General features: G+C 40.3%; 1 protein-coding gene across 1 annotated transcript in view; it reads left to right on the forward strand.

Annotated features, from left to right (window-relative positions):
- Positions 1–23,997, forward strand: part of LOC126094945 (clotting factor C-like) — a 77,988-nt gene extending 53,991 nt beyond the window's left edge. The window contains exons 5-6 of the mRNA XM_049909596.1: positions 23,533–23,689; positions 23,786–23,997. Coding sequence (XP_049765553.1) covers positions 23,533–23,689; positions 23,786–23,991 — 363 coding nt within the window. The 3' untranslated portion in view covers positions 23,992–23,997. The remainder of the gene's footprint in view (positions 1–23,532; positions 23,690–23,785) is intronic.
- The last annotated feature ends 741 nt before the right edge of the window (positions 23,998–24,738 follow it).

Here is a 24,738-nt window from a genome sequence, read left to right on the forward strand (position 1 = left end):
TGGGAGACTGCACCCATTTTTTTCTTGGCATTCTGATAGAGACAAGTTATCATTGGTTGCCAGTTCTAATCTGACACCACAGGGGATACCACAGATGTCAATAATTATCCGCCAGTATCCTTGCTTACAGCATTTTCAAAAATCTTTGAGAAAGTAATTTACTAAAGAGTGGTTAGCCATCTCAACAGTAATGGGGTACTTAGTAAATCACAGTTCGGATTTCAAAAATGCTGTTCCACTGAGGCAGCAATATACAATTCCACTGTCCACATAATGGAGTCTCTAAATAGTAAAATGTCACCAATAGGAATTTTTTGTGACTTGTCCAAAGCATTTGATTGTGTGAACCATGACATTGTGTTACAGAAATTACAGTTCTGTGGTATAAATGGAATAGCATATGAGTGGTTTAAGTTATACCTACAGAACAGGAAGCAAAACGTTTCCTTATATAGGTCAAGTGATTTAAATAAATTTGCCACTTCATCTAACTGGGGTGAAATTACATTAGGTGTTCCACAGGGTTCAATCATGGGTCTCCTTCTGTTCTTGATGTATGTGAATGACCTCCCTTCCTATCTGAAACAGGAAGCTGAACTGACACTGTTTGCTGATGATACAAGCATCTTTATTAAACCGGTAAAAGAAACTCCAATTGAAAATGATACAAATAAGGTCTTTGGGAAAGTCATTAATTGGTTTTCTGCAAGTGGTTTTGCTCTAAACTTTGAAAAAACATAGTACATCCAATTTTCTGCTGCAAAAAGTATACTTCCTTCAATAAATATAACACATTAACAGAAGTCAGTAGAAAGGGTAGAGCATATAAAGTTTTTGGGTGTACACATAGATGAGAATCTTAATTGGAAAATTCATATTTTGGAGCTTCTAAAGCGACTAGGTTCAGCAACTTTTGCAATCAGAATAATTGCTAATTTTGAGGATATGGAAATTAGTAAGCTAACATACTTTGCATACTTTCTCTCTCTGATGTCATATGGAATAATATATTGGGGTAACTCAACATTTAGACAAAAAGTATTCACTGCTCAGAAGAAAGTGCCTAGAATAATGTGTGGGGTTCATAGTCGCACATCTTGTCAGCATCTTTTTAAAAGATTGGGAATTCTTACAACAGCCTCACAGTACATTTACTCACTAATGTAATTTGTTCTCAACGACATGGACCAGTTTAAAAACAACAGTGATAACCATGATTAAAATACCCGGAAAAAGAAAGACTTACACTATCCTTTACTCAACCTATCTTTGGCACAAAAAGGGGTAAAATATGCTGCTATACAAATTTTAGACAAATTACCAGATGAAATAAAATGTCTGACAGACAGCAGTAATAGTTTCAAAAATAAATTGGAATCATATCTCTTTGACAACTCCTTCTATACAACAGATGAATTCTTGAATAGGAATAAATAAATCTAAAAATATAGTATATGCATTTTGTGCCCTTTAAGGGAGTGGGGTAAATAATAGAAATATTAATCCTTAACCATGTATTGTAATATATATACATATAAAAATCTTGTTTCAGATGTGCATTTCTTGTGCCCTTGACATGTTCCATATCATAACGGCTACCGTACCATGCGATTGATCAGTGGAACACGCAGCCAACTAACTAACTAACTAACTTTGTTGGAAGATGGTTGAGTCAAATAGTATGTAATATTTAGTCCAAAAATAGACTGTCGTGCTAAGTTACGTAAACGTCACAGTAATTCTGACAGAGTACGATCTCCGATTGCTTCCTCAATCAAAACACGCTGCATGCATTGTTCCTTGGGCAATACTAAGCATTTTATGACTGTCTCTTTGAAGGCTTGGATGCTGGGTTCATGATGAGAACTTACCGTATTTACTCGAATCTAAGCCGCACTTTTTTTCTGGTTTTCGTAATCCAAAAAACCGCCTGCGGCTTAGAATCGAGTACAAAAGGAAGCGGAAGTTATGAAAAATGTTGGTACGTGCTGCCACAACTAACTTCTGCCGTCGAATATATGTAGCGCTATGCAGGCATGCTTTGTAGGCACAAAGATAAATATTGGCACCAAAACCTCTGCATCAGTAAATAAATTTAAAAAAAAAGTGGAAGACGAGCTTTTTTTCTCCGCCACGAGTTTCGACCACTGCATTTTCATACATAATCCAACGAAGTAAATACAAATTCCGTATTGTTGATCTTCGAATGTAGCACAATTTCAGTGTACTACGAAAATCTGACTGGCAAGACTGTTTGGGATGTTTGTCAATATGGCCAACTCTGCATTCTGAATTTTTTCCTGTCTGTGAGAAGAGATGGTTGCTAATAGGAACCTGATGAAATTTGAATCACATACAGTATTCTCTTCACCATAAGAATAATATGAATATAAACATTTTGCCATGTATTCTTTCGTGTTTGCTGCTATCTCATTTAAATCCTGTCTGCCTAATAAACTACGAAACTAGAGTGAGACAACAGCAAATGCGGAAGAATATACGTATCATGTCATGTTTATATTCGTATTATTCTTATGCCTAATAGTGATACAGTCAGAAATGAAGCACGGCAAGTGATTAGATTTTTAAATCTATGACTCTAATTTCTGTGCAGAATTTGATGTAATAAAGAAGCGGCCGCAAATATTTTCAAACGGAGAAAAATTTTCGTGTAACTCTCGTTCAGAACATGTTCTATCATACGCAGTCTATTATTTGATTCTTGTTGATCATTATCAAAGAAAGCAGCAGTGTAAGTAACAACAAATAGCAGTCTCTTGCCATTGTTTCGCTAATGAGATGATTCCTCTTTTTTTTTTTTTTTTTTTTTTTTTTTTTTTTTTTTTTTTTTTTTTTTTTTTTTTTTTTTTTAAAATTGTACGCGGCGGTAGCGCACACAAAAGCAAGCCATGCCGCGAGCCGTGACAGGCCGTAAACACGCACTATCAGAATGCGACAAACAATGCATGACACAATGCAGTAACGCATTTTCAGCGTAGAGTGACGCAAACACCTATAACAAAGAAAACGGCACTTATGAGATCAAAGCAAAATAAGCAATCGACTCAAACCAGACGAAGCACGTGAAAAGGGAAGGGTACCCGTACAAATATGGATGGAGCACCTGACGCATAGCAATGGCTACGTGGTAAAGCTTAACTGCTAACCTTACGACTCGAACCCAACTACTGTAGCTGTATCGTCACTCATTCGACCTAAATTGTGTCTCATATTACAATGGACCAACTTTGTTTGGATTTGGAGGTGCGGCTTAAAACTTTTCTCTCCCCTTGAATTTCGAGTCTCAAATTTCAGGTGCGGCTTAGATTCGGGAATTTTTTTTTTTCCTTTGTTTCGAGTCTCATTTTTCAGGTGCGGCTTAGATTTGATTGCGGCTTAGATTCGAGTAAATACGGTATGCTACCTTTGCTAGCTAGCTCTTATTCCATTTTCAATAAAATATAGCCTAGTTTGTCACTGTCACTGTTCACATTATATTGCTAGAAAATTTCTCCGCTCTTACAACCCACTCTCTTTGGTAATGTGGTCCAAAATTTCAGCAAACATAATCTCGTTGTCGTACTTCTGGTTGCCATAGTGGAATCACTTATTTGTGCTGACGATGACTGTACCCTCATATCTTCCCAGTGCTGTGCCATTGTTTGTGCTACACTGCTTTTTATTTGTAATTTGCACTCTATTCTTTTTCATTCAGGGTCACCACTGTAATCACTCACTGTTCTCTGAAAGAACTGGATTAATAGATTTGTGTTGAACCCAAAAACCAAATTTATATTATTACTCTGATAAACAGTAAACTATGACAACCACTAAAGTACAAAGAATTAACAAAGCCATCTCTCAACTACTGTCTCTGGACTGCTGTCACTGAAATATGTCACCACATACTTAAGCAATATTTTCAAACCAGTTGCAAGAGTGATTTGTAAGCAATCTCCTTTGTTGACTGATTGCATTTCCCCAGTATTCTACCAATAAACCGAAGTCTACCACTTGTTTTGCCCACAACGAGCCTATGTGATCTTTCCATTTCATATCCCGACGAAGTGTTACACCAGGTACTTGTATGAGTTGCTGATTTCATCAGTGACTGTTTGCTATTATAATCATAGGATACTACATTTTTTTGTTTTTCAATGTGCACAAGTTTACATTTCTGAACATTTAAAGCAAGTTGGCAATCTTTGCACCTCTGTGAAATCTTATCAGGATCTGACTGAATATTTATGCAGTTTCTTCCACACAGTACTTCGTCACAGATACACTGTGATCAAAAGTATCCAGACACACCCAGAAACATAAGTTTTTCACATTACTTGCATTGTGCTGCCACCTACTGCCATGTACTGTATCAGCAACCTCAGTAGTCATTGGACATCATGACAGAGCAGAATGGGGTGCTCCACAGAAATCATGGACTTCAAACATGGTCAGGTGATTGGGTGTAACTTGTGTCATACATGTGTATGCAAGATTTACACACTCCTAAACATCCCTAGGTCCACTGTTTCTGATGTGATAGTGAAGTGGAAACGTGATGGGAGACATACAGTACAAAAGCGTAAAGGCCGACCTCGTCTGTTGACTGGCAGAGACCGCCGACAGTTGAAGAGGGTCATAATGTGTAATAGACAGACATCCATCCATCCAAACGATAACACAGGAATTTCAAACTGCATCAGGATCCACTGCAAGTTCTATGACAGTTAGTCGGGAGGTGAGATAACTTGGATTTCATGGTCAAGTGGCTGCTCTTAAGCCACACATCACACTGGTAAATGCCAAATGACGCATTGCTTGGTGTAAGGAGCATAAACATTGGATGATTCAACAGTGGAAAAACATTGTGTGGAGTGACGAATCACGGTACACAATGTGGTGATCCGATGGCAAGGTGTGGGTATGGCGAATGCCCGGTGAACGTCATTTGCCAATGTGTGTAGTGCCAGCAGTAAAATTTGAAGGCCGTGGCATTATGGTGTGGTTGTGTGTTTCATGGAGAGGGCTTGCACCTCATGTTGGTTTTCATGACATTATCACGGCACAGACCTACATTGATGTTTTAAGCACCTTTTTGCTTCCCACTGTTGAACAGCAATTTGGGGATGGCGATTGCATCTTTCAACACGATTGAGCACCTGTTCATAATGCACAGCCTGTGATGGAGTGGTTACATGACAATAACATCCTTATAACGGACTGGGCTGCACAGAGGCCTGACCTGAATCCTTTAGTACACATTCGGGATGTTTTGGAACACCGACTTTCTGCCAGATCTCACCGACCAACATCGATACCTCTCCACAGTGTAGCACTCCGTGAATAATGGGTTGCCATTCCCCAAGAAACCTTCGAGCACCTGATTGGACATATACCTGCAAGAGTGGAAGTTGTCATCAAAGCTAAGGGTGGGCCAACGCCATATTGAATTCCAGCATTATGGATGGAGGGCACTACAAACTTTTAAGTCATTTTCAGCCAGGTGTCTGGATACTTTTGATCACATAGTGTAATTACATCATCTGCAAAAAAATCTGAGGTTACTCTTAACATTGTATGTGAGGTCATTGGGTTAAAACATTAATAACAATGGTCCCAACACACTTTGTTAGCCGTTGTGGCCAAGCGGTTCTAGGAGCTTCAGTCCAGAACTGCACTGCTGCTACGATTGCAGGTTCGAATCCTGCCTCAGGCATGGATGTGTGTGATGTCCTTAGGTTAGTTAGGTTTAAGTAGTTCTCAGTATAGGGGACTGATGATCTCAGATGTTAAGTCCCATAGTGCTCAGAGCCATTTGAACCATCCCAACACACTTTTCTGTAGCACACCTGCAGTTACCTCTGCGTCTGATGATATGACTCCATCCAAGGTAACATTCTGCATGCTCCCTACCAATAAGTTACAATTTTTACTTGATACCCCATATTATTGTACTTTTTACAATAAGTGTAGGTGAGTTAGGCAGTCAAATGATTTTCGGAAATCAAGAAATACTGCAGCTACCTGACAGTCTTGATTCAGAGCTGTCAGTACATCATGTGAGAAAAGTACGAGTTGGGTCTCATATGAACGATGTTTTCAGAATCCATGCTGATTGGCATTGAGGAGGTCATTCTGTTCAAAATACCTTGTTATGTTTGAGCTCAGAATATGCTTGTACAACAAATAGACGTCATGGGTATTGGATGGTAGTTTTGTGGATCACTGGATCACTTCTCCAATATTCTTGTAGATGGGTGTGACCTATGCTTTTTTCCAAGAACTGGGCACTGCTTTTTGGTTGAGGGATCTACAATAGATTATAGTTAGAAGAGGGGCTAACTCAGCCACAAATTCAGTATAGAATCTGACTGGGATTCTGTCGGCCCTAGAGCTTGTTCAATTTCAATAATTTCAGGTGTTTCTCATCACCACTGATACTAATGCATATTTCATCCATCTTTTCAGTGGTATGAAGATTAAATTTGGGCAATTCTTCTGGGTTTTCTTTTGTAAAGGAACATTTTAAAACAGATTAAGAATTTCAGATTTTGCTGTGCCACCTTCAATTTCATTTCCTGTCTCATTCTCTAGGGACTGGACACTAACTTTGGTGTCACTAACAGCCTTTACCTATGATCAGAATTTCCTTGGGTTTTGTGAAAGCTCATTTGTCAATATTCTGCTGCGTTAGTCATTCAAGCCATCACATATTGCACTGTTGACATCCTAATGTGTTTCATTCAACATCTCTCTAGTTGTAGCCCTACATTTTGTTATACCTGTTATGCAGCAATTTGTTTCTTTAGAAGTTTCTTTACAGTGGCTGTATACCATGGATGTTCCCTCCCATTATGAACTGTTCTGCTGGGTACATACCTATCCAGTCCATGGTAAACTATTCTTTTAAACTTGATCCATAGTCCCTCTACTGGTCCTGCCCTGTGCTGAAAGTTTCCAGTTCCTCATTGAGATATGACACTGCTGATGTTTATTAGTTTGCTGAGTATGTATATCTTTCTGCTTATTTTAGCTGTCCTTTGTAATTTTGTAGTTATTGTTGCCACCACTGTATAATGGTCACTGATACCACTTTTGATGTGGACATTCTCAGAGAGGTTGGTTGGCTGGTTGTATGCTTAAAGTGACCAAACTGCTAGGTCATCAGTCCCTTTTTCTGTGCACAGGCAGGTATAGATGACCATAAATCAGAGATAACCTACAGCACAAAACCCCAGGAAAGGATACTGCAAAGTCTGTCAATGTCAGTGAAGATGGGGTAAACGAATAAAGGGAGACAGAGGAAGAAATGCAAGCAAGGTACCCTATATAGGGAACAGCCAGAAACCCCTGCAAGCAGAGTGCAACGAGTGGACATACATCCCACAGCCCCTGCCTCTTACCGGAGGTACTATACTCAGAGACTGCCTTGGAAAGACTAGCAACACAGGCAGGGCAAGAGGAGCATAGAAAGCATAGAGAGACAATAGATGAACAAGTCTAACAGGCCACAGACGATGCTAGAAAGGCAGACAGTGGAGAGGGGGGGGGGGGGGGGGGTAAAAGGGCACAAATCCCAGACAGCTGCAGTCCAGTCTGGGCAGAGGAGGTAACAGAGTGTTTTGCCAACCCCTCAATAGGCTGACGTTAAGCAGCCCTCCCCTAAAAAGAGTGGTAAAAGCCCGCTTCTCGGATGAAATGTAAATCTAAGGCAGCTGTTGGTATATTGTCTCCTAACACCAGGGGTAGCAAGTCAGAGAGACTGAGTCCACCACAGGGCAGCTAAGTTGGGACAGTCTTGCAAAATGTGGACCACTGTCAAGCAGGAGCCACAATGACAATAGGGTGGATCCTCATGATGCATGATGGAGGAGATCACCATGAGACAGCCAAGTGTGGTCAATGCAGAGCTGGCAAAGGACAGTAGAGTCCTTGTGAGAGCCTTGCATGGAGGACTCCCACAGATTTGTAGTCTCCTTTATCACCCATAGTCTGTTTGGTGAAGTCAGAGTGAGCCATTCCATATTCTAGATACTTAAAACTTGATGGCATAATACCAATTGGAGGTCAGTTTCAGGAATACCAATCTCAGATTTGCTTTACTGGTAGCCAGTTTGGCCAGGCTATCAGCAAGTTCATTCCCTGTGATCCTGATGTGGCCCAGGATCCTGAGAAAGGTCACTGAGTGTCCATACCATTCAAGGGCATACAGGGAATCCTGGATAGCACTGACCAAGGGGTGGCAAGGATAGCACTGATCAAGTCTATGCAAACTGCTCAAGGAGTCACTGCAGATGAGAAACCCGCCCCCCCCCCCCCCCCCCCTACCACCACCACCACCACCACCAGTGCAGGAATGGATATCCTCAAGAGCATGATAGATGGTTACCAACTCTGCAGTGAAAACACTACATCCATCTGGCAATGAAAGCAGTTCTGTAGGTCCTGCTTGACTATAAGCAAAGCCCAAATAGTCAGCAACCATTGAACCATCAATGTAGATGACTTCTGAGCCCTGGGATGCGTCAAGGATGGAGAAAAATTGGCAGCAGAGGGGCTCAGGATCAACTGAGTCTCTTGGACTTTGTGATGGGTCAAGGAAAAGCTGTGGTCAAGGGATCCACCACAGAGGTGTACGGAAAAGGTTCCAGAAGAGAGTTGGAAGAGGAAACAACTGAAGCTCAAACAGAATAAACGAGATGGGGATTGTGATCATAATCCCTAATTGGTGCTGCCATTGCAGGAGATGGATTACTATGTCTGTAAAGGGGAGATGGTTGTTCAGATGCTTAGGAGAGTTGCAAATGTGGCTAGCATAACTGACAATCTGTTGTTGGCATCCAATCCACAATGTAGGGATCCAAGTCTCCATAAGTAAGCTGTTCGTAGGGGTAGTTTGAAGGGGACCTGTAACAAGTTGAACCCTACAGTATTGTACCAGATCCAGTATCTGTAATGCTGAAGATGATGCCAAACCATGTGCCAGACTCCCATAATTGAGTCAGGGTTGAATCATAGCATTGTAAAGCTGCAGAAGAGTAGTGCAAAATGTTACTCGGGCAGTGAAGTGTATTAGGGTGCAGCCATAACTTTCACTTATGCTGGCAAAGATGAGGAATATACATCAATCAAGAAGCAAAGACCAGTCCTAAAAAGTGATAAAGTCTACACCACACTGAGTAATTGGTAGCTGAGATAATGTTCTGGTTATGGGTGAATGGTACGATGTTGACAGAAGTGCATGACTTGAGTATTGGCAGTAAGAAATCGAGAGCCATGGGTGAGCAGTCACGCCATGCCTGTGCCTTTTGTATGGTGCCTTGCAGTTGACATTCAGTGATACCCATACTAAAGGAGGAATAGTAGAGTCAAAGGTCATCAACATACAAGGAGAGAAATACTGAAGACCCACAGCTGCTGCTAGACCATTGATGGCTACTAGACAGAGAGTACAGGGCCCTATGGTATCCTATTCTCTTGGATATGGGGGAAGCACCAACTCAAACCTGGAACGTATGGTGCAACAGGACATTCTGGATGAAAATTGGGAGTGGACCTTGGAGACACCACTCATGTAATGTAGCAAGGATGCCGTGTACCATGTGGTGTCATAAACCTTTCTCAGTATGAAGAAGACGGCCATGAGGTGTTGTCATTGGGCAAAATCTGTTCGGATGGCATGCTTCAGGTAAACCAGATTATCAGTAGTGGAATGACCATAGCAAAAAACGTCCTGGGATGGATGCAGAAGATAACAAGATTCAAGGAGACAACATAGGTGCTGGCTCACCGTGCATTCCAGCAACTTACATAGGAAATTGGTGAGACATATTGGGTGATAACTGTCCATCTCTAGAAGGTGCTTACTTGGTTTCTGTACTGGGACAATGATGCTTTCTCGTCTTTGTGATGGAAACTCACCCTGGCTCCACATGCAGTTAAAGATGGCAGGGATGTGTGCTGACAGTCCTCTGGTAGGTGATTCATCATTTGGTTGTGGATGTGGTCTGGCCCGAGGGCTGTATTAGGACAATGGGCAAGGATGCTGATGAATCTTTCACTCCACCCACTGTTTGAGGACACAAAAGGTATGCTACGTTCAGAGTGCTAGCCACTATTTTCTCCATAGAGGGAGCCTCCCATTTGTTAGTACCAGACAGCATAAAGCAGACAGCTTACTTGACTACTGCCTCTTTCCTCATGGCATCAAATTGAGAAGTGGAGCAGTTGGGCAGAACCTTCAAGGCATAAATGAGGAAGGCATTGGCATTAGTGCTTGTTGATAAGGCCTTAATAGCATTCCTCCTACCAGTTCACCTACCAGTGCACCCCAATGAACATAGGCTGCACACACTCATGTATCTCCCATCTCTGATAATTTCTCACCTTACATGCCTGGTAAAATTGGGAGAGATTTAGATTTGTCACAAGATTCAGACATAGATATTGAGAGGAACTAACTAGTGTAGGCCATCCAGAGTAGTATGGTTTCACAGTCACACCATGGGCTGCATGGCCGCTGCATTGTTAGCAAGACTCTCTTAGTAGTGCGACTAATGAGGAAAATGTGCCTGCTTCCCTAGGCTAGTTGTGCTGATGTATCAGAAACTTCCTGGTCACTGACCTTGCTAACACAGTGAGTTGCTGGTTCTTGATTATCTCACCTTTCTATTCAGGTTTTGTTTGTACAATTGTGACAAATCTTGACCTCACATTTGAATTCCTCTTGCTTTGTCCTTTGGGATTTGTATACGGTTACCTATCACCCACTCTGTCTTTTCAGCCTTGTATTGTTTTCAAGAGAAACTGCTAGTGACAGCCCCCAACATGGATAGTCCATCACTTAAACTTCACGTTAACAACAGAGAAGATACTTGATCATTTGGTCTCAGAGTTCAGCAGACTGGTAGAACTCAGGAGTGTTTGTGGTGAAAGTTATAAAGTTACAATTATCCACACTGGTTTAGTATGAAATTATAATCTGCGTTTATTTTATGAATGACATGCTAAGAGTGTCACTGGAACCATGTCAGTCTGTCCCACAGACTGATAATAACAAAAGGCAAGGGAATTGATTTTTTAGTATAGAAAGTGGTATGGGAGTGGTGTTCACAAACCTCCATGTGGGTTTCCATGCACCTGCATGGTTTGTGGTGACATGGGGCGCCTCTGAGCACAATGCACATCCACCAAGATTGCATCCCAAGTGCTAAGTATGCAGAAAAGCAAATGCAACACACATCTTCCAGACAACCTATCCAGCTAAAGTAGTGGGAAAAAAATCATAAAGTACAGGAACAGCCCACACTTATCATTGACAGGGGAAATACACTTGGGATCCATAATTACCATCACAACATCGATGTGTGAGCAAGGACAAGGAAACAACATCTGAGACCCAATATCCAATGTGCAGACAAGTTTGCAAGTATCAAGTCAGTGACTAAGATAAAAAGGTCCAGAGATATGTTCATGTGGTGGACACCAACATTATTTGAAAGCAATAAACTACTACCACTAAACTAGTTAATATGTCTGGTTATGCAGTGAAAATGTTCCACAAGTGGGGATTGCAAGAATGGAGCCACGGTTACACCTGCTCAAGGAACATAACACATAGGAGAGAAAACAAGTGTTGTGAAAGACAACAGTTTTGCGAATGATCACAGCTTGTGACCTCCCCTCAAATTCTTGGCTGGAATTCGCATATGTCAAAATACCTAACATGAGTTCAGTACTACAGACACTGTGTTTCTGCCCAAGACAATGAGAGATGTCTATTTCTTCATGTGCCGACTTCATTTGACGAGTGAACAAAACTGAACTGTGGTATTCTATACATGACAAAACAGTATTGTAGTATAATGCAAATTACCTAAACCCATATTGTAGTATCTGATATGTGGCCTAATCCATTACAAGATCCATATGAACAGGGACAGAGAGTATTTCAGGTAATGTTTGTCAAAGATCTGAGTGATGCTGACTGTACTGAGCAGCCATTGAGAATGACTAGATCAAAAATGCATAAGATCATGTCAGATCCTTAGGATAAGGAACAAGAAAGGAAATTACAGTGTACACACAGATCTAGCAGGGCCACAAGTAAGTTGGATGGGGAGAGGGACACCAAAATCACCGAGAAAAATTTGGTCATGCAAAACAGTGAAACACTGAATCATTGCCTTTCAGCAATGGAGCAAAACTTCAGTAAGCACGAAAGTTACCACTCTTGCAGTCCAATTTAATTGGACGATATGTAATAAAATGCATTTAGAGGCATGTGTCAAAGTTATACTCTTGTGACAATCAATGTAAACAGAATCAACCCAGTGACTAAGATAATAAGATCCAATGATATATTCATTTGGTGGACACCAACATATTCAAATATGAGAAATTACTACCACTAAAGTAATTGAGATGTCTGGATATGACACAATATTGAATCCTGGTAGAGAAGCCAGCATTTTTTACCACAGTAATTGCTGGAATAAACTAGCATCTGCACCCCAACTATCTACAATGGGAGTTTTGATTGTGTTAGTGGTATAGATCAAATACCTAATGTGAAATTTAGCATTGAGCTACAAACTTAAATCAGTGGTTTTCAGGTATCCAACACCTGATGGCTAAAGTACCCAAACAGAGAGACTTATCCATATATTTATTAATTAATGAGAATGTGGGCAATGTGCAAATAGAAACAAAAGAAAATGCACTAAAGTTGAGGTACATTACTTTAGTTCAAGTTTTATTATTGACACTGTTCTATTTCTGCAGTTTTTTGCGTGATATCTTTCCACTGTTCATTGCACAGTTTACACACACAGTCTTTGTTTGGTCAGTGGAATCTCTTGTTTTGCCAGAACTTGTGGTGGAATCCATGTGTTTCATATTGTGGTATTGTGCCAGAGTTCTAGTTTGCTTGTTTATATTCTTCTGTCATTATGGGGTTATTTGAGTAGATGTTGTTCCAGATAGAGTTGTGTTTTCTATGAGTATTGGGTTTGTGCTTATTTAGGTCTTGGTGTTGGGCAGGAGCATCTGCATTGTGATGTCTTCTATGAAGAAAGTTTCTTTCATTAAGACTTAAGCCAGTCTTGAAGGTGCTTTCTTCCTGACACCTAGGATTCATTTCATATACTGGGCTCTGACTTCCTCTAGAGTTACTAAGTCATTGACTTTTAGTTTTTCCTACATTATGTGGATCCTGTAAGTTGTTGTTGGTGCTATGGCCAATTTAAATAACATTATCACTGTTTTTATTGAGAGTTTTTGAGACTGTCAGATGTAAATTGCTTTTATTGCTGCTATTGCTCTTTCTTTCATATGGGTGTTGAATGATGTCAGTATAGATTGCAGAGTGTCTCTGAGATATTTTTACTTTGGTGCTACTCCCAGTGGTTTGTGTGGAAGGCTCAGCATGTGTTTTGTAACAATATTGTGAAAAGGAAAGTTGCTACTCACCATATAGCGGAGATGCTGAGTCACAGATAGGCACAACAAAAAGACTGTCAAGGATATAGCTTTTGGCCAGCAAGGCCTTTGTCAAAATTTGACAACAAACACACACACACACACACACACACACACACACACACACACAAATGCAACTCTCACACTCATGACTGCAGTCGGAGGCCTCAGATGCCTGAGACTGTGGTCATGTGCAGTCATTTTAAAGGCCTATTTTGGCTCTTTGTGTGTGTAATTCTTCACATTCTATGCTATCTTCAATTCCTTCTCTTTTACTTGATGGGAGATTGGGGGGGGGGGGGGGGTTACTTTCTTGTCTTTTGTTACATTTAACTTCTCTGATATAAAAATCTTTCTTAATTGTCCCTTTTTATGTTTTCTGTGTCGTCTTTTTCAATGATGGAGTTTTTGTGTCACGTAGGTGTCATCTGCATTAGGTCAGGCACTTGAGTAAATGATGTCAATTGATGCCAGCAGTTAATAGTTTGTCTCTGTGTAATAGGTGTCACTACTTCTCCTGTTGGTAGATGTTGACTGTGCCCTGTTTGTTTGTGCTTGGGGGTAACAGAAGTTGCCACTTTTCCTGTAGAGGAGCTTTGTCCTTGTATGTCATCCTTTTTTACTCCTCTAACCTCATTCTGAGGATCCTCATTTTCATTTTTCATGTATCGCAGCTAATGCAGTACAAATGTAATATGTACAAATGATCTAACCAACTGGTTAGATCATTTGTACATATCACAATTTCATACATCACAAAAAAAAAAAAAGAAAAAGAAAAACTTGGTTAGATGATTTTGGCAATTACATATTACTTAATTATTGGGAATTGGAATACAAAATATCACTGACATGGAATAAATTGACACTTGGACATGGAAGAACACACCTTAGATATTCATGGTGGATATTGGAAGCTAAGCCTGCATTAATCAACTGTGAGAAAACAGGCTACCTGGCGAAACCTAATGGAAGAATATTACTTTCTGGCAGCGTGACTTACTTGATGTTGGTATGCTTTCACAAGGCAACATTCTCATGATAAAACATGTTAAAACAAAATTATTAACTTGCCAGAGAAATAAGCATATGACTGGTTATAGCATGTTGGCCAGGGATAGCAACTGTTAAGAATCACACATCAGACTCTAAAGTTCAAAACAGCAAATTGGCATATGTAAAAAGTTATCAGATGAATGAAGGAGATGCTAATGACACACACAGAGCATCAAACAGGATATTACAGCACATTTTGCCTCTTTTCTTCTTCTACAGAAAGTATGCCACCAACAGCTACTGCAGAATGGTTAAATTACATTGAACTTCTGTCTCAGATTAGCAAAGGAAGAATGGAACAGGAACCTACTAGCTCCAGTTGCTATGGGGTTTATGATTGACTCTGAAAGGCAGAAGGTGCAAATAAGCTGGTCCTGATGGTTTGCTGGTGTAATGTTACAGCACTTTTTGGCATGTACTAGGGAACACACTAAGAAAAGGACTGGAGTGAGGTCGTATAAGGTATAGTAATTCTGGTGGAATTCACTGATGCTATAATGGTGCTAATTCCAATCAAGATCACTTTATCCTATAATGTGTGTCCTATAGCCCTAACCAATGTTGACTACAGAATATTCATAAGGGGCATTAACAGCTACCGAAGACCAGAAGTGCCAAGATCCCCAGTCCCAGAATGTAGAGAGACTGAAGGAAACTTACATGTTGGCAGATTTCAGAGACCTTGTCCATCTTACTTGGAAAGTTAATAGGAATATTAAAAAAGGGAGGAAGGTTTATCTGTTTAGCAAGAGTAATAGAAGGCAGATTTCAGACTACCTAACAGATCAAAACGAAAATTTCTGTTCAGATACTGACAATGTTGAGTGTTTATGGAAAAAGTTCAAGGCAATCGTAAAATGCGTTTTAGACAGGTACGTGCCGAGCAAAACTGTGAGGGACGGGAAAAACCCACCGTGGTATAACAACAAAGTTAGGAAACTACTGCGAAAGCAAAGAGAGCTTCACTCCAAGTTTAAACGCAGCCAAAACCTCTCAGACAAACAAAAGCTAAACGATGTCAAAGTTAGCGTAAGGAGGGCTACGCGTGAAGCGTTCAGTGAATTCGAAAGTAAAATACTAGGTACCGACTTGACAGAAAATCCTAGGAAGTTCTGGTCTTACGTTAAATCAGTAAGTGGCTCGAAACATCATGTCCAGACACTCCGGGATGATGATGGCATTGAAACAGAGGATGACAAGCGTAAAGCTGAAATACTAAACACCTTTTTCCAAAGCTGTTTCACAGAGGAAGACCGCACTGCAGTTCCTTCTCTAAATCCTCGCACCAACGAAAAAATGGCTGACATTGAAATAAGTGTCCAAGGAATAGAAAAGCAACTGGAATCACTCAACAGAGGAAAGTCCACTGGACCTGACGGGATACCAATTCGATTCTACACAGAGTACGCGAAAGAACTTGCCCCCCTTCTAACAGCCATGTACCGCAAGTCTCTAGAGGAACAGAAGGTTCCAAATGATTGGAAAAGAGCACAGGTAGTCCCAGTCTTCAAGAAGGGTCATCGAGCAGATGCGCAAAACTATAGACCTATCTCTCTGACGTCGATCTGTTGTAGAATTTTAGAACATGTCTTTTGCTCGAGTATCATGTCGTTTTTGGAAACTCAGAATCTACTATGTAGGAATCAACATGGATTCCGGAAACAGCGATCGTGTGAAACCCAACTCGCTTTATTTGTTCCTGAGACCCAGAAAATATTAGATACAGGCTCCCAGGTAGATGCCATTTTCCTTGACTTCCGGAAGGCGTTCGATACAGTTCCGCACTGTCGCCTGATAAACAAAGTAAGAGCCTACGGAATATCAGACCAGCTGTGTGGCTGGATTGAAGAGTTTTTAGCAAACAGAACACAGCATGTTGTTCTCAATGGAGAGACATCTACAGACGTTAAAGTAACCTCTGGCGTGCCACAGGGGAGTGTTATGGGACCATTGCTTTTCACAATATACATAAATGACCTAGTAGATAGTGTCGGAAGTTCCATGCGGCTTTTCGCGGATGATGCTGTAGTATACAGAGAAGTTGCAGCATTAGAAAATTGTAGCGAAATGCAGGAAGATCTGCAGCGGATAGGCACTTGGTGCAGGGAGTGGCAACTGACCCTTAACATAGACAAATGTAATGTATTGCGAATACATAGAAAGAAGGATCCTTTATTGTATGATTATATGATAGCGGAACAAACACTGGTAGCAGTTACTTCTGTAAAATATCTGGGAGTATGCGTGCGGAACGATTTGAAGTGGAATGATCATATAAAATTAATTGTTGGTAAGGCGGGTACCAGGTTGAGATTCATTGGGAGAGTCCTTAGAAAATGTAGTCCATCAACAAAGGAGGTGGCTTACAAAACACTTGTTCGACCTATACTTGAGTATTGCTCATCAGTGTGGGATCCGTACCAGATCGGGTTGACGGAGGAGATAGAGAAGATCCAAAGAAGAGCGGCGCGTTTCGTCACAGGGTTATTTGGTAACCGTGATAGCGTTACGGAGATGTTTAACAAACTCAAGTGGCAGACTCTGCAAGAGAGGCGCTCTGCATCGCGGTGTAGCTTGCTCGCCAGGTTTCGAGAGGGTGCGTTTCTGGATGAGGTATCGAATATATTGCTTCCCCCTACTTATACCTCCCGAGGAGATCACGAATGTAAAATTAGAGAGATTAGAGCGCGCACAGAGGCTTTCAGACAGTCGTTCTTCCCGCGAACCATACGCGACTGGAACAGGAAAGGGAGATAATGACAGTGGCACGTAAAGTGCCCTCCGCCACACACCGTTGGGTGGCTTGCGGAGTATAAATGTAGATGTAGATGTAGAAAGTGCAGGCAACTTTGTGTATTGCATTTCTTGATTTTCAAAACAAAATGTATGACAAAATAAATTTGACTACTTTGAAAGAATCAAGGATAAAACATGGTTTGATAGTAAAATCATCAAAATTACCAATTTATGATTACTGATAATCGTTCAGAGCAGATACAGTCACAGGATTATCCTTAGTTTGCTTTTCTCTGTGCAATAGCGATGGAACCTTTTTTCTGAAAATTACAGACCACATCTATGTGATGAAGGTTGCAGCAAATGTATTTACAAATGACCTCAGTTTAATTTAAATTATGAGCAACAATTTTGTATCAACCTGAGACTAAGTTCACTACATCAGGGGGGAGCCGAACATGATCATCATGGTCAATCCCATACACATCCCATAAGTCAATTAGCAGGTGTTGCTGAAGGTAGTGAAAGTGACATTAAGGAGCAAAAACTTTTGAAGCCTAGGCATAATACAAATGACTTATTACACAATGCTTACATATCATCTGACCTTAGTCATGTAGCTGCAGTCCTAATAAACAAGTACTTACTGCAGCAGCATGGTGTGACTGGAGGTACAGTTTGTTCACATTGCCTTTTCTCAACACATACACCCCATGCATCAGCAGCATGATTGTGACTGAGAAATCTGTACCAGCACTGGCTGAAAATATTCTTAAAATATACAAGCAAGATACTCAGGGAAGGTGGAAGAAGTACCACAGAAAATATCTTGCAAATGTTTTGATGCTTATATATAAGGCAATTGATTTACATCAATCTAGAATGCAAAATTAACAAATAGATATAATTGCATCTACTATATAGAAAAAAACTGCATAGGAGAGGACACATTAAACCAATCCTAAGCGACAGTTTATGAACAATTAATGCAACATGCTTTTAAGAATCCTGTGACAGTGAAGTATCCTCACACAAACCGCTCACAAGATTGGAGAAATGGCCAGTCGAGGTATAAGATATCATCATGAACTATTGCTGAGAAACATAAAATCGAACTGACCCCGTCAGATTTATGTGAAGTGTGTAGTGTGGGAGTTAAAGTGGCACACATACATCTTTGCAAGAAAGTGATTACTATTTGAAATTGGCTGAGGAAAAAGTATATCATACTAGAACTGCCATAAATATAAGTGTCAACCAAGTTTTACTACCAGATTGGAAATTTTCCTATGACACTAAACACAATGCCTTTGCCTTGCATATTGGACACTGGACTTTTTGTATTACCAGACACAAAAGAACTGATATACAAAATTTCATTGACTATTTGTCACTACAAAGCTTAGAGTCTTAAACCTCTCAATTGTTAGCCAGATATTGACCTATGCTACAGAATTAGGTGTGTATAATTCTTAAGACAGGTTACGAACAGAAAATTATGATGAAAAGTATGCACTGAAGCCAGTAACAGTCACCAGATGAAACAAACCAAGTGTGAAAATCATGTGAAGTAATAAAGAAATAGATTTAAAATGCAGAGAATAAATATGTGAATGGACCAGAGATGTATTCTTTTTATCATCATCATCATCATCATTAGGACTAATTATGCCTTTCAGCGTTCAGTCTGGAGCATAGTCCCCCTTATAAAATTCCTCCATGATCCCCTATTCAGTGCTAACATTGGGGCCTCTTCTGCTGTGAAGCCTATTACTTCAAAATCATTCTTAACCGAATCCAGGTATCTTCTTCTTGGTCTACCTCGACTCCTCCTACCCTCTACTGCTGAACCCATGAGTCTCTTGGGTAACCTTGCTTCTCCCATGCGTGTAACATGACCCCACCATCTAAGTCTGTTCGCCCTGACTGCTACATCTATAGAGTTCATTCCCAGTTTTTCTTTGATTTCCTCATTGTGCATGCCCTCCTGCCATTGTTCCCATCTACTAGTACCTGCAATCATCCTAGCTACTTTCATATCCGTAACCTCAACCTTATTGATAAGGCAACCTGAATCTGTGGTGTCACCGCCAGACACCACACTTGCTAGGTGGTAGCCTTTAAATCGTCCGCGGTCCGTTAGTATACGTCGGACCCGCATGTCACCACTATCAGTGATTGCAGACTGAGCGCCGCCACACGGCAGGTCTAGAGAGACTTCCTAATACTCCCCCAGTTGTACAGCCAACTTTGCTAGCGATGGTTCACTGACATATTACGCTCTCATTTGCAGAGACGATAGTTAGCATAGCCTTTAGCTATGTCGTTTGCTACGATCTAGCAAGGCGCCATTATCATTTGCTATTTATCTTGTGATGCATGTACCGTCAGACCGATGTTCACCAATTATGAATTAAAGTTAAGTGTTCCAGAAGCTACGTACCTTTTTTTTGCTAGTATTACTTTACCTGTTCCAGACCTCACGCCAGCCTGCGTGAGCTTAAACGCGTGCCTTTCGGCTTCCTCTCATAGTGGCTTGGCTGTCTTGCCAAGCCACAACAGAATCCACCCAGTTTTCGCTCCCATACAACAAAATTGGTCAAAAGATTTAACGGTGCACAGATAACTTAGTCTTGGTACTGACTTCCTTCTTGCAGAAGAGAGTAGATCGTAGCTGAGTGCTCACTGCATTAGCTTTGCTACACCTCGCTTCCAGTTCTTTCACTATGTTGCCATCCTGTGAGAATATGCATCCTAAGTACTTGAAACCATCCACCTGTTCTAACTTTGTCCCTCCTATTTGGCACTCAATCCGTTTATATCTCTTTCCCACTGACATTACTTTTGTTTTGGAGATGCTAATCTTCATACCATAGTCCTTACATTTCTGATCTAGCTCTGAAATATTACTTTGCAAACTTTCAATAGAATCTGCCATCACAACTAAGTCATCCGCATATGCGAGACTGCTTATTTTGTTTTCAACATATGATCCATAAATAATATGAACAACATTGGAGACAGGTTGCAGCCTTGTCTTACCCCTGAAACTAACCTGAACTATGAACTCAATTTACCATCAACTCTAACTGCTGCCTGACTATCTGTGTAAAGACCTTTAATTGCTTGCAAAAGTTTGCCTCCTATTCCATAATCACATAGAACAGACAATAACTTCCTCCTAGGAACCCTGTCATACACCTTTTCTAGGTCTATAAAACGTAGATACAATTCCCTGTTCCACTGGTAACACTTCTCCATTATTTGCCGTAAGCTAAAGATCTGGTCCTGACACCCTCTAAGAGGCCTAAACCCACACTGATTTTCATCCAATTGGTCCTCAACTAATACTCGCACTTTCCTTTCAACAATGCCTGAGAAGATTTTACCCACAACGCTGATCAAAGATATACATCTATAGTTGTTACAATCTTTTTTGTTTCCATGTTTAACGATTGGTGTGATTACTGCTTTCGTCCAGTCTGATGGAACCTGTCCCGACTCCCACACCATTTCAATTATCCTGTGTAGCCATTTAAGACCTGACATTCCACTGTATTTGATGAGTTCCGACTTAATTTCATCCACCCCAGCCACTTTATTGCACTGCAATCTATTGACCATTTTCTCTACTTCCTCAAATGTGATCCTATTTCCATCATCATTCCTGTCCCATTGTACATCGAAATCTGAAACATTACTGATCATATTTTCACCTACATTGAGCAACTTTTCAAAATATTCCCTCCATCTGCCCAAGGCATCAACAGGATTCACCAGCAGTTTTCCTGACCTGTCCAAAATACTTGTCATTTCCTTCTTACCTCCCTTTCGAAGACTGCTAATTACACTCCAGAATGGTTTTCCAGCAGCTTGACCCAAGGTCTCCAACCTGTTTCCAAAGTCTTCCCAAGATTTCTCCTTGGATGCTGTAATTATCTGTTTGGCTTTGTTTCTTTCTTCAACATAACTTTCTCTGTCTACCTGAGTTCTAGTATGTAGCCATTTTTGATATGCCTTCTTTTTCCTTTTACAGGCTGCCTTGAGCGTGTCATTCCACCAAGCTGTTTGCTTCATCCTACCTTTACACACTACTGTTCCAAGACATTCTTTGGCCACTTCTAGTACTGTGTCCCTGTACCTTGTCCATTCCTTTTCCAGTGACTGCAATTGACTACATTCAACTAACTGGTACCTTTCTGAGATCACTCTTATGTACTTGTATCTGACTTCCTTATCCTGAAGTTTCTCCACTCTTATCCTCCTACACATGGGCCTGACCTCCTGCACTTTCGCCCTCACAATACCAATTTCACTGCAGATTAAATAGTGATCAGTATTATCAAAGAATCCCCTGAATACAAGTGTGTCCCTCACAGTCTTCCTGAATTCCTGATCTGTTATTATATAGTCAATGACAGATCTGGTTCCCCTGCCTTCCTAAGTATACCGGTGAATGTTCTTATGTTTAAAAAAGGAGTTTGTGATTACTAAGCCCATACTGGCACAGAAATCCAAGAGCTGTTTCCCATTCCTGTTGACCTCCATATCCTCTCCACATTTACCCATAACCTTTTCATACCCTTCTGTTCGATTTCCAATCCTGGCATTAAAATCACCCATGAGCAGAACACTGTCCTTGTCCTTTACTCTAACAACTACATCACTGAGTGCATCATAAAAACTATCCATCTTATCTTGATCTGTCCCTTCACAATGCGAATATACTGACACAATCCTAATTTTCTTGCTAGACACTGTCAAATCTATCCACATCTGTTGTTCATTTACATATCTTAATGCAACTACACTGGGTTCCATTTCTTTCCTGATGAAAAGCCCTACACCCCACTGTGCTATTCCTGCTTTGACTCCTGACAGGTAGACCTTGTATTCTTCCACTTCCTCTTCTTTCTCACCCCTTACCTGAATGTCACTAACAGCTGAAACGTCCAATCCCATCTTACTTGCAGCCTCTGCCAGCTCTACCTTCTTCCCAGAGTAGCCCCCATTGATATTAATAGCTCCCCATTTGGTTACCATTCGTTTGCCGAGTCGTATCTTAGGAGTCCCTGGTTTGTCAATTAGAGGTGGGATTCCGTCACCTCCAAAGGTCCGAGGCATTTTGCTCTGATTGTTGCCAGCATCATATTTAAAGTTCCAGGGAAGCAGGTTGCTAGCCTTACTTGCCCCGGGTCCCATTGAGTTTTACCCCTAACGGTTGAGGGACTAACCGGTGGATTTGGTAGTCTTTGCCGTCTGAGCACAAAGGTGGCCACAACTCGGAATAAGTCCGATATGCCCAGCCTTATTTCAAAGTAACTGGTATCCGGACTGTCAGGACCAGTTACTTGGCCACTCATACGTTGCCCATGGTTCAAGAACTAGGACATGATACCAGGAACCCACACCATGAACCACATGTATTTTTTTAATTTTATTAATATTGTTACATTAAGTGTAAAAGAAGAAGATGACATATTTTGCACCAGATGTCTAATTTTATTATTTATACAGTTTAATTAACAAAAACTGGACAAATCAGTTTATCTAAAAAGATCTTAAAAATCATTCATATTATTAATGCAAATATCACATGTTCATTTTTTATTGTAGTACACATGAAATTCTTCTCTTAGGCAAAAATTTAACTCTTGCAATTGTTGCAATTCTGTTAATTTCTCTAATTTACATCTGAAAGATGTCAGTTTAAGTATTAACATAGCATAAAGAAAATGTTTTGCAAGAATTATAAACAATGTGTTTTTTTAATATATTTTTATATGATTTACTTAGATCAGAAATGCCAGAATAGTTCTCATGAAAGGGGCATAACCACTTTTCTGACTTTTCATATTTCAATTTGGTTTTTGGGCCCATCTCTCTAAAATTATCATCACTGATGCGGTGTGATACCTCAATATTCTTTCTCTTCTTCATAATCTTAAAGGTTCAGTATTTTATTCAATAGGATGACTGAAAACATCCCCGCAGTCATTGGAATTACTATTCAGGTGCATCATAACTAGGCCTGTGTTAAGCAGTCAAGTTTAATACATTCATGTGTTCTCTTAAGTTTGTTAGAGTAAATTTATTGCCTGAAATGTTGACAGATAGTTTTAAGATTTCATCTTAAGTTTTGGTGCTTTTTCCAGCACTGCATACTGTACAGGAAAGCGTCTTTATCCATAATCAGTTTTTTTAAATGATACTTGAAATGATGATACAGATGTAATAAAATGTCTCATCTGTGATTTTAAGACTGCTCGCTTGGGTTCCACTGAAAGGCCAGCATCAAATGATGTAATCCTAACAACCAGATTGCCTTTTGTTGAGTTTGGTCAGTGTTACGAACTGTTTCCTGCCCATTTCAGAACTTTCTTTACTTCTGACAAGTTCTGTGCAGGATCTACAAATGGTGAGTAAGCACTGTTTCATAAATAGAATGATTATCAGTCTGCATCTAAAGTAAACTATCACCTCACATTTTTCTTTAAAAACACTGTCTTTCCAGGTTCTGAAGTTTGCCTGGGTGATGCTGTTGGTGGCTTGTTGTTTGAGCGGGAGGTAACAACGACAACAAAACAGTGGTTCATTCAGGGAATAGCAAGCTTAAGTCTACCATCAAGAGGAGGACAAATGTGTTCAAGATACCCTGTTCTTTTCACAAAAGTGAATGATCATCTGAATTGGTTACAGACCTACTATGACAAATATTAAAGAGACAGTGATGTTGTAACAAATATGCCATAAATATATGTGGAAGTAGTTTTCAAATTCGTGGTTTCACTTGCTGTAAATAAGCTTATGATTTTGTTTTATCGTGGGGCGCTATTAAACTGTAATGAAGTTTCTTTCTGGAGAAGTCAATATATTTTTCTAGAAAGAATTTTTGGATTTTATTTTAAGTTAAAAAAGAAACCTTAAAACTGCGACTATGTCCGCCACAATAGTTGAGTGGACGGCGTGCCGGTTTCTTGTGCTGGGGGGCCCGGGTTCGATTTCTGGCTGAGTTGGAGATTTTCTCTGCTCAGGGATTGGGTGTTTGTGTCATCTTCTTCATCCTCATTTCATCCTCATCGACACTCAAGTTGCTGAAGTGGCATCACATCAAAAGACTTACACCAAATGATTGGGTCTAAACACCAGGAGGCCCCCGCCACACATTTCATTTCACTGTGACTACCGAAACTAATTTTGATTACAGAAGTGACAGACATACAAAAGGAAGTAATTTTATGAGACTTCAAGGTTTTGAAACTGGAAAACCTGATGCTCATGTTTATAGAAAAACGAGGAAGACATGCATAAAGGTGGTAGAAATAACACAGACGAAAAAAGTTTCTTCTGTCTTTATATATTCCAAATGTCACTGAATACAGTCGTTACAATATTGTACAGACACACAATATCAGAAAAAACACCAACAAGTTATATTCTCTTCCATATGAAGAGATTCACGATATA

Source organism: Schistocerca cancellata, chromosome 8 (genome assembly GCF_023864275.1).
Source record: "Schistocerca cancellata isolate TAMUIC-IGC-003103 chromosome 8, iqSchCanc2.1, whole genome shotgun sequence".
NCBI classification, from domain to species: Eukaryota; Metazoa; Arthropoda; class Insecta; order Orthoptera; family Acrididae; genus Schistocerca; species Schistocerca cancellata.